The following is a 14,163-nucleotide window of genomic DNA, read 5'->3' as shown; positions in this document are numbered from 1 at the left end:
AAAGTGGTGAATATCTAAACAGGAAAATGATGGAAGAATGAGAAGAGGAAATTCACAAAGGGAGAAATGCTAATGGGCAATGGTACTGATACATGAAAACTTCATAATCTTAGTAGTAACTTTTAAACCTCTAATGAAACAGTAATATGTACCCCAAAATCTATGAGAGAGAGCTATACTCAGAGGAAATATGTAACTTTCCTTTCATTATGAAACATTTAAAAACAAAAAAGACATGGACTGAAAGCAGTTGAACTAAGTGTTCATCTTTAAAAAAAAAAAAAGGAAGGACAAAACAAATATAGAAGAAAAATTAATGAAATATAAAACAAATAACAGTAATACAAATGAGTTAGGCATGGTGGCTCACACCTGTAATCTCAGCACTTTGGGTGGCTGAGGCGGGGGGATCACTTGAAGCCAGGAGTTCACGACTAGACTGGACAACATACGGAGATCCTGTCTCTACAAAACAAAAATAAAAATTATCCAGGTGTGGTGGTGTGCACCTGTAGTCCCAGATACTCGGGAGGCTGAGGCAGGAGGATCACTTGAGCCCAGGAAGTGCAGTGAGCCATGATTGTACCACTGCACTTCAGCCCAGAAGACAGAGCAAGACCCTGTGTCACAACAACAACAACAACAACAACAACAGCAAAACAGTAATAGAGATAATAAATTATCTTAGAAACGAACTTTTTAAGAGTTGAATTAGACAAATACCTGTTAATAAATCTGGGTAAGTAGAAAAAAACCAACATACGGAATGGTAGTGATAAGAAAGGAGCACAGACATGAAATAGACAAAAAGAATTTTAAGATAACATATTCACCTCTTTTAGGAATTGATCAGGATTGAAAGCAGCAAGAACTCAGGGAATTTGGCATCCCTCCCCATCCTTCCCTCACTTTTGCTCCGTGGCCTGGGGTCAGATTCTATACTCTTGCACTGAAGCTCAGAGTGGTTTATAGCTCCCTGGCTAAGGAGAAGGAAAGTGGCACTGCTTTTTATCTGATGTGGAATTTAGCTCATAACCTTGATGCATTATGCAAGCATGACCACATAACAGTGAGTGTGATGTTAAACCATCTCTCATCGCCTTCTCCTCCATCTCAGCCATGGTTGGGAGCTTCCACCTCTGGACTCTCCAGACCTTTTTCACATAGTAAATCCAAAACGTTTAAGACCTTTTCTGATTCCTGCCCTTGGAGTGCTTGGGAACCAGTGTGGGGGAGATGACCACACAGGAACTGCTTGCAGACAGCACAGGAAAGGGTCAGCACAGCTGGTCAAGGTGAGCTCTCCAGTGGATGCTATCTCACTGGGGAAAAGTGTCTCACACCCAATTTGGCATATGGCTTCTGGTAGTACTTCTGTGACTGTCAGGGCTGTAGATTCTCATGGGAATAGGAAGCTGGAGACATCAGGAGCACTGGGCAGGGCTGGAGGGCTAGACAATGAGTCCTTAACCCCACACCATCTCAGATCCCTTGGTAATGACTGTGAGGTTAAATGGCTTTCAGGGTCTTTGCTAGGCTGTGTAGGAGATAGTTGATTAGCTGTGTCTGGCACAGATAAGGGGGAGGAGAGGGTCAGTATGTGTGCTAATGTTTGTCATCCTTGGCTTAAGAGGGCACTGCCTTGCAGGTCCAGCAGGAACCCAACAAGGGGTGCGCCAAGCTTCATCATGTGCTCAGTGAAGGCACCTTTTGGGATTTCTGCAAGAATCCTACACTTCCACCAGCTGGCTTCACAGGAAGCCCAAGAACAAGAAACAAGGACAGTTTGGAGCACAGGTTGATGGCTGGTGGAACAACAGTGTCATCTCCATTCGAGACCCCTGGGAGAGCCCCACCATCCCTCTGTGCACTGGATGCTCTGCTGGTGGCCTAATGGGTTCCAGGCAGAGTCTCCAAGGTGTCCTGAGTTACATACAGGTTCCCAGCCTGACCCCCTTTGTACTTTTGAAAGGATGTGGGGGTCATCATATGAAAATCATAAGCAAATACTTAGTAGTATCCTCCAAAAGAACCTGATTCAGAGAAAAGTCCAGATTCTTTCCCTGCTGATGCTAAAAGAAAAGTGACTGCATTTCAAGAGATACTCAGAAAGTCTGCAGAGGGAACCCAGAGAGGAGCTCACAAATCCAGCCCTGACAGGGCTCAGGCAAGAGCAGCAGCAAAGTCTTGTCTTGAGGGGATTCTGAAATTGCCTCAGACACAGAGACCTGTGGAGGGGAAGACAAGGAGAGCTGTGGGGGTGACCTATGGGTCCCGCCCTAAAGAATTCACATTCTAGGCTTGGAAATAAGACAGATACCTAGACAAGTAGCAGAGAATCCCACCAGTCCCAGGGGCTTGCTGGGCAGTGACGGCTGTCAGGATCCAGCCTGCTGAAGACTGCAGTCACGCAGTGGAAGGGTGCATCTGGCCCTGGCCCTGCAGGGTGGGAGCACAACCCAAGTGAGCGAAGCAGCCTGGAGAATCCTGGAGAGGAGAAAAGCAGGAGCATCCGAAGTTGCAGACCAGGTGCTCATGGGATCCCTACCACTCACCCAGCTGGGCTTGAGTCTCTCTGGGTTTGCTGGCCCTGTCTTGGAGGCAACCAGCAGAGGGCAGCATGAGGCCACAGCACTGGCTGCACAAGGGATATTCAATTATCAGAGAAAGGAGGCTGTACCCATGACCATACTCAGCAAAATGAGTTTTGCTGTTTCTCTCTTGGATCCAGCATAGAGCTGAGTTAAGCTCCAGGGAAGGGATCTGGGTTACACATCTTGGTGGAGGACTCAGATGCATACATTTATTATTCATTCATTATTCGCTCAACAGTTATTGATTGAGTGTGTATACAGTTTCCAGTTCTTTTCAAGGCACTGGGACTGCAGAGGCGAGTGATATGGTCTTGTACTAATCACAACGGCAGGGACTAATGTTTGCATGGCATTTATTGAAGGCCATTGCTGTCCTAATTGCTTTGCTTATATCAGTTCATCTATTCCTTCAAGAACTCTTGAAGGTGGACACTGTCATGATTCCAATTTTGCCAAGAAGGGAACTAACACACAGAGAGTGTATGTGACTTGCCCAAGGTCACACAGGTGCAAATTGGTAGAACCAGGATTTGAATCCAGGTAGTCTGATTCTAGAATCCTCACTTCTTTTTTTTTGGAGACAGAGTGTCACTCCATTGCCCCGGCTGGATCACAGTGGCATGGTCTCTGCTCACTGCAACCTCCACCTCTTGAACTCAAGTGATTCTCCTGTTTCAGATTAATCAGGAGTAGGTGGGATTACAGGTGTGCGCCACCATGCCCAGCTAATTTTTTCTATTTTTAGTAGAGGTGGGGTTTTGCCATGTTGCGCAGGCTGGTCTCAAACTCCTGAGCTCAGATGATATGTCCGTTTCAGCCTCCCAAAGTGCTGGGGTTACAGGCATGAGCCACCGACCTCAGCTAGATTCCTCAAACCTAATGACTTTGCAACACTGACATAACTTGAGCAGATGGCCAAGATGATGTCAGGTAACCATAATTGTTAGAAGAAAATACAATGACGTGTAGTAATGGTGACTGGGGTTGGGGCCCCCTTAGTTTCAGTGGTCAGGTAAGGACTCGGGTAGTGGAGGGGGAATGGTGACATATAATCCAATACCTGGCAGAGCAAGAGTATTGTATTAGGGCTCAACATCTGTAGGGCCCCTGGTGTCCTAGAACACAGCTTAGGATCCTTTATGAAGGACCTTTTGTTCATGATCAAGCACCCCAACTCCTCACTCAGAGCCTCTGGGGTCAGCCAGAGCCAATGCTTTTTAGTGGGGAGTATGCAGAGGTAGGTAGACCTGGTGATAGGCTTGGGGAGGTAGGGGCTGAGCCCCCAAAGGCAGGATGCTGGGAACCTCAAGTGCTGGGCCTAGGAGAGCCCCACCATCCCTCTGTGCACTGGATCCTCTGCTGGTAGCCTAATAGGTCCCAGGCAGAGTCCCCAAAGTGTCCTGAGTTACAGGTTACTCACACACATACCACAATACACACAAACAGCCCCCAAGCCCATGTGCACACAATTTATCACTCAGAGTCTCACATATCCAGTGCCTCACATGCTCGGATGCTCCTCAGAACTGCCCCCACCCCAGATTCCCTCCTTAAAGTCACAGGAAGCAGTGAGACCTGGAGATAGTAGGGAAGGTTTGGGGCTGCAGTTGGTTTTCACTAGTGGGGTGCTGGTCCATTGAGGGAGATTATTTGGGGTCTGATACTATACGGTTAAGCAGCACCCCCTTCACCTAATGAGGGGCCTATGAGGAAACGCTGGCTTCCAGGCTCCAGCTGCCCTGTATGGTGAGTGGTAGGCAGAAAGCCACTGTGGTGTCTGTATTTCTTGGGGCAGTGGTTTCAAAACTGGCCAAATATCTGGAACGCCTGAGGACCTCATGAAGATGACAGATTTCTGAGTTTTTCACTCACTGGGTCTAGAATGAGGCCAAGAGCCTATGATTTTGTCAAGCGTTCCAGTCACTTCTGCTGGTCACTACTCAGAAGACATGAACAAAGTGGCACAGGCACAAGCCAGGGCAGGGCAGCTGCGCTGTGGGTTGGCAGCGGCTGGCCTTGACCAAGGCATTTGCTTGGTTAATAAATGGCTGCATGCACCCCACTTCTTTCAAACATGCACCTGTGTTTGCTGGACAAACCACTGGTTCACAATTGGGGACACTGTCCACTCCCCACACAGTGGCCACCAGAGTTGTGAGCACGCTTTCCCAGATGGTCCACTGTCCTGATCTCCTCCACTCTTCCCAGCAACCCATCAGCCACTCGGGATTACCAGGACTACATCGTTTTACAAAATCCACTTCCCGACATCTCCAGCCCAGGTCCTCTGACAACATCTGATCCCTTTCAGTTAATGGAAAAACCCTGAGCTTTGGCAGGTTCCAAAGCACAGATCAGTTACATAATGACAAACAAATAGCCTTCCAGGTTAGAAGCTCTGCTGTGACATGGAGGGCAAATCCAGGCACTGACTGTGACCCCTGGCACTGGTCCCCCTCCAACAGCCACAGAGAAGGGAGGATGGCTGGCACCAGCAGGAATATTTGAGAGATGTGAACACTGGGCCCTTAGCTGATACCTCAAGTCCCCATCTTCTGGCTTGGACTTGGCTAAAGTGAAGCCATCAGAGCTGTTAGACTCTGGAGAGTGTCCTGCAGGCCCAAGGCCCTCCAATTCCAGGAGCCTGGGCCTCGAGTGTCGCAAGCTGTGATAGCTGTTTGCATTCTTGACACAGGAGGGAAACTGTCGTTTTACTTTCTGTGCCTCTACTTCTGCAGACATAATTCAAACCCAAAGTTCCCGCCTTGAGGCAAAGGCGTATTTGTCATTCTAATGTACCCAGACTGGCTTCTGTAGAATTCAGAAATAGCTGGTAAATATTTAGCCCATAATTAGTTTGGACAGAATTTCAAGGCAACAAAAACTGAAAACAGGGCCAGGCACAGTGGCGCACGCCTGTAATCCCACTACTTTGAGAGGCCAAGGTGGGGTGATCTCTTAGTTTCAAGAGTTCAAGACCAGCCCGGACAACGTAGTGAAATCTCATATCTACAAAATACTAAAAGTAGCTGGGCATGGTGGTGTATGCCTGTAATCCCAGCTCCTCAGGAGGCTGAGGTGGGAGGATCACTTGAGCCCAAAATGTTGAGGTTACATGGGTGTTGAACAATGAGAACACATGGACACAGGGAGGGGAACATCATCACACACTGGGGCCTGTCAGGGGCTGGGGTACTAGGGGAGGGATAGCAGGGGGCACAGAGTGGGGGGATTGGAGCGGATAACATTAGGAGAAATACCCAATGTAGATGGGTGGGGGGGATGGATGCAGCAAACCACCAAGACACGTGTATACCTATGTAAAAAACCTGCACGTTCTGCACATGTACCCTGGAACTTAAAGTATAATTTAAAAAAAAAAAAAGTCGAGGTTGCAGTGAGCTGTGATCATGCCATAGCACTTCAACCTGGGTGCCAGAGTAAGACCCTGTCTTGAAACAAAACAAAACATACACAAAAAAACAACTGAAAACAGTTCTCAGATCCTGCAGCTTTGCTTATGAATTGGGTCCTACAATCTGGACTTGGGTGTGACAATTGATTCCTTAAGCTTTAGAAGAAAGAAGTCTTTAGTGACCTATTTATAGGTAGGGAAACTGAGGCCCAGGAAACCAATCTGCTACTCAGTACATTAGTCAGGGAGCTAACTTGAAACCCCTGTCTCCTACTCCCCAAATCTGAACTTCCCACCCACCAAGCCATCTCTCTTTCAGCCCTAACATAATGCGCAAAGACCCAGGCTTTCTATTCCCCTGGACATGGCCCAAAGGCAGAGCCCAGGCTGCACAGAGCTATGAACACCAGCTTCCCTTTCAGGAATCCTCTGAGCATGGTCTTCAGGTTCTTACTCCATGCAAGAGGCAGCAAATAAAGATTGCAGCTAGGACTGCCGCTAGGAGAAGCCAGCCAGTTACACGGTCCAAAAACCAACATGAGAAATGAATGGCAGAGACATCTACTCCATTAGAACAAAGAGGAGGGCTCAAGAGGTTCCTCACAGTCATCCCCACTCCTGCAGTCTCAGGGGAGTGAGCTGCCTGGGGCCCCTCAGGCCTGTCCTTGGAGTGTGCGGCTTCATTGGGTTTCCTGTGCAAGAGATGTCAATCATTGTCTGTCCCTTAGTAAAGGAAGCTGTGTGCCCTTAGCCCTTCAGACAGAGAAAGAGGGAGAGAGAAGGGAAGGAGAGAAGTAGGGATGGAAGGAAGGGAGGGCGGAAGGAAGAAAGGAAGGGAAAGAAAGAAGGAGGGAGGAAAAAAGGAAGAGAGAGAGGGAGGAAGGAAGGATGGGCAGGAGGGAGGGAGACTGGAGGGTCATCTTAAATCCAAAATTTTCCTCTTGTCCCAGGTCCTAGAAGGTCTGGATGAACTGCAGTTTCTACTTTTAGACTTTTCTGAGAATCCTGTATCTTTTTTAAAAATTGTTTTTCTTGGCATCTTTCTTGCAGAAAGAGAATCCTCTATCTTCAGATTAACTCCACCTTATCCCCAACTAACTCACACCAGTCTCCAATTGCTTGCAAATAAGAACTGAGAAATGAATTCAGAGAGTCAGTCTGTCTCAATTCCACACTGAAGGAAGAATAGTGTGGCAGCAGGTACATTTAGAGAGAGGGGCTCAAGGAGAGAACAAAGCTCGTCCCATCCAGAAGCACTGACCATGGCAATCTTCCTTACCATCTTCAAATACAAATCGAATTTCTATTTCAAAATAGAAATAGGAGTCTTCATGCCCTGCCAGGTGAGCTGAGAGGAGAGAATCAGCAAAGAACCTCAAAGTGCCAGGGGGCAGGGGAGGAGGCTTATGAGCTGGGGAGGAGGACAGAGCATCGGTGGCATGAAAAGGTCTTAGAGCAGGGATGTGAGGCTGTAGGGATTGAGAGAGATAGGAAGAAAAGAGCCCCATAGAGGGAACTAAGAGAAGTGGTTTGAAAGGGTAATGGAAGAATTGGAGTTTGCCCTGCAAGATTTTTTGCACTTCCCTGACTGAGGGGCAATCATTGCAGGCTGGAAAACCACCCCTCGGAAGAACATAACTACATGCGCCACAGTTTCATGGCTGAAGATACTATCCTTAATGCAGTGTGGAAAAGGGGGCATTCATCTCAGCATTGGCCATGACAACCCTCCTTAGCATAAAATAGGAAGAACAATATAACCATCACCGGCCAGCTTTCTCATTTTCGTCTTGGCTGTGAGAACATTCAGGTGTAACATTCATGCTGGGTTATGGTCATTCTTTTGTTCTGGGTCACCGTATGTGTGTCTTTTCTCCCTCTAAAAAGTTTTTTGCCTTTCCTTTCTCTATTTGCCAGAAAGCATGGCTTCATGTGTGCTTCTAAAGCTTGACCAGTTTCCTAGTCCCTCGGTAAGCAGTCTGGATTGCATTGGAAGCGGTTAATTATTTTGCTCTACGTCACAGAAATACTCCTCTCATTGACCCAAGCATGGCTCCCGTAGAAGGGTTTTTTGGAATTGAAAACTTGGTGATGCGGCTGTCTATGTAGGCTCAAGGCCAAGGACACAGGTCCTACCACCCTCACCCTGCTGGTCCCAATGCCCTCCACATGTCCCTCCCTGCCCGGATCGTCCCACAGATGCAGCACACCTGGGGAGAAGGTGTGCTTGACATTCACTCCCTGGGATCCAACCCATGTGTCTCTGTGTTATTTTTTGATGCACCCATTTGACAAATGTTCATCAAGCACTTACCAACCATAAAGCCGTTTTCCTGGTAGTTCAGATACGAAGAGAAGTAAAATAGAAAACTAAGATGAACTAAAGCTTTTTACTGAGTTAAAGTGGCCCTTAGCCTATTCATGAAATGTTTTCCCATCTCATTGTGTGAATGGCATACAGCAGGCACTGGAATCCTTTCCCTTCTTTTAGTTTGCTGCATGGGCTCTATGTCATCTCAGATCCATCCACCCTGAGACAGCTAAAAACAGCCATGGTCATGATGCAGTGGGCCCCGATGGCATTGGGAGCCTGCTCCGAAGGTGGACTGCATTTGCTGGCCAGCTGGGGCCACATAATTTAACCCATAGGCTATGAAGCTTGCCTTTGGGATGATTTTGCTCTTGTCTGTACTGATGATGGGCCTACTGACCTATAATGAGATGAGGATATTACAGGGAAGGGAGGGGCTGCTGGGCAGGTGGGGGACTGGGGTAGGGGTTGGGGCTGAGACTCATGAGATCTGCGGAGAAGGGCATACCCTGTGTGACAGTTTGCCTCCTTACACGCAGCTGACACACCTCAATATCGAGTCAGCCTCCTAAAATGATGCAAGAGGAAAGGCTATTCTTTGGCCTCAAGGTCACCCTAGTGACTAAAGGGAGACCTCGGCCACATGGGCAGAGTGAGAGGATTCCTAGGACTCACATCTGTTGCCCTCGAGGAAGGTTGCCAGGTGTTACAGCCAGGTAGTGAGAGGTTATCTGGTGCAGCTTGTGAACAACTAGAAACGATGCCTGTGTCCTAGAGAGGTCTGGGCTCACCGTGGAAGGAGTTTACCTGTCCAGTAATGGCAACTCTTGGAGAAAAGGAAGGAGATCTCTCGGTTGCTGGGATCTTGGCCTACTCTGACCCAGGTGTGGTCCCAGCGGGCCCTTCTAGTGGGCTTCAGTGTCTTCAATATGAAATAAGAAAATCAGATGTGGCCCTTTCCACGGTGGACTCTGACCCAGCACTGTGCTCCTAGTGGATGGGGTGCCCTTTGCCATGGCTGAACCAGAACCCTTGTGCCCCACAGCCAGCCTCTTCTCCCATCCTCACCCCACAATCAAATATATCCCCTTCATTTTCCTCCCATCCACAGGAAGGACTCAACACAGGGGAGAGGAAAACCAGCATTGAATTCTTTTCCAAAGCAGCAGAGAGTTCAACAGGGAGCCAAGGAGTGGGCTGAGGAGCACCTCTCTTCAGGCGGGAAACTCACAGACGGCCAGGAAGGAGGACGTGCAGGAGATGTCATTCCAGAGTCCGTCCTTCAGGAGAATCACGCAGTCCTCCCCTGAGCCATGGTCATTTGGCTCATCCTTCTTCCAGTTGCTGTAGGTCAGCTTCCCGCCTGTCACATACATAAACTGGCCTTCAATTATCTCATCTGTGATGCCCAGGAAGGCAGTGTCTTTGGCCACATCCTGGATGGCCTTATTCTCTTCGGCATTCTTGGGGGCAGCCACTGTGGCCTGGAGCCCAGCACACAGAGCCTTCACTTTGGCGAAAGGCATCCGCTCGCCATTGGTCACGAAGAGTTTCTTCCCAGATGCTTTCCCCAAGGAGAAGGCTTGCACTGAAATCACAAAGGGTGGGTGAGGCTGACTGGGGTTGGAGCCCAGCCCAGGACAGTAGGCAAGTAGTCCAGGTTCCCTGGGAAGTCAGACCTCTGAAAAATCTCCCTGTGCCCAAGCAGCTCAGGACAGAGCCTGGCCAGGAAGCCGGGCTCAGCTGCAGAGCCTGAGAAGGGGCGTCCAGGCCCTTGCAGACAGCCCAGACTCCCCTGGGATATCCCTCCTTGAAAAAGCATTTACTAAAATCTGCCCCAGCACAGGTGCACATAGGGAGACAGTCTTGGACCTCACTGCAGCCTTGGGCACCAGGATAAGGAGGAGGTGGGGACAGACATCTGAGCACAGTAGATGCCAAGGAAGGAGCTCAGACTTCAGAGAAGACCGACCTCCATCCAACCCTTCCTCTGCCACTTCCCGGCTGAGTGACGTCAAATGAGTCACCAACACTTCCTGCACCTCGGTTTCCTCACTTGTCAATAAAGCAACCTTAACAACCACAACTGAGGTTGTTGAGAGGATTGAATGAAAACATCTTATGGGAAAATGCCACCCACGACAGGCCCTCGTGTAGGACAAGTGCTCATAAGTTAGTTCTCCTCCCACCTCCTCCAAACCCAGAGTGCTCTGAAGAAAAGAGTGAGAGCCAAAAACACATTATGGGCAGAGAGAAAGCTCACGCTTCTTGACGTGGTCCAGTTCTGATCTCAGGCTCCGTATCTCTCTCTCTAAGTTGGCCAGCTTAGCCTCAGCAACTGCAAAGCAATAGGGAGAAGGTATTTATGGAGAAGACCTTAAGTTGGAGAGTGGAGCATTTTGAAAAAACAAAGTGGCTTACTAAGAAGAATGCTTCTTCCAGAATAATAAGAAAGCAAAAGAATAAAAGGCGGGTAAATGACTGTGTTCCTGCTTCCCAGCTATATCTCCGCATCTGTCACAGCCTGGAACTTCAGCTCCAGACCCCTGTCTCCGCATAAGGCTTGCTTATCGTCATATTGTGAAAATTCATAAGAAAATACTCAACTCATTACTCTTCTTTTTGAAAATTTTTCTTTGTCATTCATTTTCATTTCTCATTTTAGATATGCTTTTTAATACCTTTAATCGTGACGGTGATAGACAAATATGGGTAAGTGGGTTGTCATTGTTCTTTTGTTCTTACTGAATTTGCTCTATTTTACTCTGAACCAAGTTGCTGTCATGTTCTTTAACACCCAGGGGTCCTAAAAGGCAGACCACTTGCCTGCCATTTTTGTGACAATGGACGTAAACCCAACCCCCTAAAGGGCCTGTTTCCTCCCTGGCACCCCGGAGGCACACACTGGACTGTTTCTGCTGAAGAAAAGCCAGGGCCCATCTGCTAAGGGGCCTGATGAGGGAATGGCCCTACATGGCTTGAACGTCTGCACCTGCGCACCTATGGGAATCCCCTCAGGCCCCAAGTAAAGCTGAGATGGCCAAGGGCCAAGGGCCAGAAAGCAGAGTTGAGCATCTTCCCATGAGGCAGCAGGAGAAGGGGACCTCCCAGCTAGCTCTGTAGCTCCCCAGGCCACCCATGCTGAGTTGTGCCCATTACCTGAATTGTCTCCACGATCTCCTTTTTGGCCCTTTGGCCCTGAAATTCCAGGAGGCCCTGTGTTTCCTGGGGGCCCCAACTTCCCAGGAGGGCCCTGCAAACCTCTGAGCCCTTGACCTGTTGCAAGATGAAGGAAACATGACCCAGTGGCTGTCATTCATTCTTTTTCCCCCAAAAGCTCAATACTCCATTCCTGTTCACCCCAGGACAGCCAGTGAGCTAGAGGTGACTCAAAGAAGCAAGACTCCCCTGCATCCCAGGGGAAGGCCTGCACCAAGGCCAGATCCCTAAGCAGGCAGGACACCCCCTCTATAGGGACAACCACACACCCCCAGTTCCTGTGTGGAAATGTGGGATCCAAGAGAGTCAGCAAGCAGCTTTGTTTTGGAGGCAATGGCATTCTACAGGGATTGTTCTGAGCGTAGCATGGGGCCTGAGGAAAGGGGAGCTTCCCCAAGTCTGTGCTCAAACCCTTGTGTTGGGGGTTCAAGCACAGACTTGCTTGAATGCCTGCTGGAGGTGGAGATTTAGGAAACCACAGCAGCCTGTCCCAGACCTGGCTCTCCCTTTTCCCCTTTGGGTCCATCTCGCCCATCTCTGCCTGGGGTGCCATTGGTGACAGGGATGCCGCAGGTAATCATGGAGCAGGTCTTCTGGGCATCCTCACAGGCTTTTGTTTCTGAGCAGGAAGCCGTCACCACAGATAGGAGAAGGACAGGGAGTGATGGAAACAGGAACATGGTCCTTACCTTGGGGTGGAGAAAGTAAAGGAGAGAATTTCATCCCATCGTATTTAAATAGTATTTGCTATTCACCGTGGTTGTGCTGGACCCAGTGCTGGGGACAGTGGACACAGAGGGGACCATCACAACCCCTGGCTTTGAGTGACTTTCAGACTACTAGGGAGACAGGCGGGTAAAAAATGTGAGTTAGATCAGTGCTAAAACAGAGGCAGGTGCAAGATTAATACAAGCCCATTCTCCCTTGGGTCCCAGAGCTCCTGCTAGCACCTCCTACTTGACAGCTCACAGGGCCCGAGGATTATCCATGAGCTCTGTGTCCAGCGGCCCAGACAAAAGTGAAGCGAGCTCATTGCCTGGGTGAGCTTCGGCCCCTGGATTTCTCAGATTTCTCTCTGAAGTGCCAAAAGAGCCGTGGTTTCCCTCCTCTTCCTTTCCTATGGGCTGCAGAGCTGGACTCGGACTGGGGCAGGTGACCTGAGGTCCCACAAGGTCCATCTCTTGGCTGGACTTGGTTGAGATGGATCCAGTGGTTGAGATCTACTCTCTCGTTTCCAGTATGAGAGCCCTCTATGTTGCCCAGGCTGGCCTCGAACATGTAACCTCTCCTCCTCAAGCACCCGCACGACTGGCCTGAGCCACTATGGCTCTCCTTCCTCTCATTTCCTATAAAACTCTCTCTTTGACATGCTGGACCCCAGCTGTCCTCAGAGTGGTCCCTGTTTCTCCAGCCAACTGTAGACCATCTTGCATAATGTCTATTTTGTGACAGCCACTTGCTATGGGATTAGGACCGAGAGTGCTCTAAGGCAGGATTCTGATCCTCAAAATGGGATCTTTTTTGGTGATTGATCCTGTCCAGATGAGACTTCTTTCGGTTTGAGATCTTCCACTGAGAGACCATTTCTGCTAGGCATCACCCAGGTTCTGAAATTTCTGCTCAGCCTAAGTCTGGAGGGATTAAGCTCCTGCTCCCTCTCCTAGAGGCTTCCCAGATGCCCCTAGCTCTGTGCCCCTACCCAGCTGTCAGAGTCCCCTCCAGCCTTTGCCCAGGCTGGCCCCTCCTCCAGGACCCTTGGCAGCTGGGACCCCATGGGACTCTCCCTCTGCTCTGCTGCAGCCTCGAATCCCAGTGTCCTGATTCTTGCTGCCCAACCCCTGCATCTGCCCTTGCTGTCCCGGCCTCAGTCCCTTAACCCTTCCCTTCCTCCAGGACGCAGTGAGAGGTACCCAGTTGGAAGGGAACTTCCGTGATCACATCCTTCTCCAACTTGCCTCTTTCTATCATTTTTGTCTCTTTTTTGAACCTCCCCTGATGGCACTGAATTGACACTGGATGACACAGTCAGGGCTTGTATCCATAGCTGGCACACACATGCCACTTCTATTCTTCACTTTGGCAAAGACCACCCTTTAGTTTCCTGATGGCCAAGTGGATACAGAAACCTCCCAGTTGCTTCGGCCAGAGAGAAAGAGAGGCCCCAGGTGGACCTGATGACTCCTCTAAACCCCTACCTGGACCTCACCAGGATCTAGTCAAGAGGCCAATCTCTTGGCCCAGGCCCTCACCTCTTTCCTCCACAAATAACTTACTAGGGCTTCCTTGAAGATGAGTCAGTGGCAGGGAAGCTGGCCTTCCAGCCCAGGCCTCTGGCAGGTTCCTCAGCGATGTCCAGTCCAGTTACTAGTGTGGTGACCAGGGACAGAGCTGGACTGGCCTTCAACCCCAGATTAATAATCAACCACTCCTAGAACTGCTGTGTGCTGGGAAGCTCTCCGGGCTGCTGGTGGGGCTTCCAGCACAGCACTGGGCAACTCTTTACATTAGTGCCCTAACCGCTCCTCTACTACCCTTTCTCAGGCATCCATCTCTATGACTCAGTGCCTCTGAGCTTCCAGAGTCACAGGTTCCCGGGGTAGTTTTCTTCGGATATTTATTTTCAG

The 14,163-nt window shown here is 49.4% G+C and overlaps 1 protein-coding gene across 2 annotated transcripts; it reads right to left on the bottom strand.

Moving 5' to 3' along the window:
- Nucleotides 1-9,450: 9,450 nt before the first annotated feature.
- On the bottom strand, nucleotides 9,451-13,908 carry LOC100397554 (mannose-binding protein A-like). 2 transcript variants are annotated; one of them, XM_078345416.1, is made up of 5 exons: nucleotides 13,813-13,908; nucleotides 12,229-12,378; nucleotides 11,480-11,596; nucleotides 10,584-10,658; nucleotides 9,451-9,908 (listed from the first exon to the last, which is right to left on the bottom strand). In XM_078345416.1, the coding sequence occupies exons 2-5, from the start codon at nucleotides 12,260-12,262 to the stop codon at nucleotides 9,535-9,537; spliced, it is 600 nt and encodes a 199-aa protein (XP_078201542.1). In that variant the 5' UTR covers nucleotides 12,263-12,378; nucleotides 13,813-13,908; the 3' UTR covers nucleotides 9,451-9,534. The 2 variants fall into 2 exon arrangements, with proteins under 2 accessions (XP_078201542.1, XP_002756232.1); XM_002756186.6 differs by lacking the exon at nucleotides 12,229-12,378 and adding an exon at nucleotides 12,036-12,228.
- Between the last annotated feature and the right edge of the window lie 255 nt (nucleotides 13,909-14,163).

The sequence above is a fragment of the Callithrix jacchus genome, chromosome 12 (assembly GCF_049354715.1).
Source record: "Callithrix jacchus isolate 240 chromosome 12, calJac240_pri, whole genome shotgun sequence".
Lineage (NCBI taxonomy): Eukaryota > Metazoa > Chordata > Mammalia > Primates > Cebidae > Callithrix > Callithrix jacchus.
This window is presented reverse-complemented; position numbering and strand designations above follow the sequence as displayed.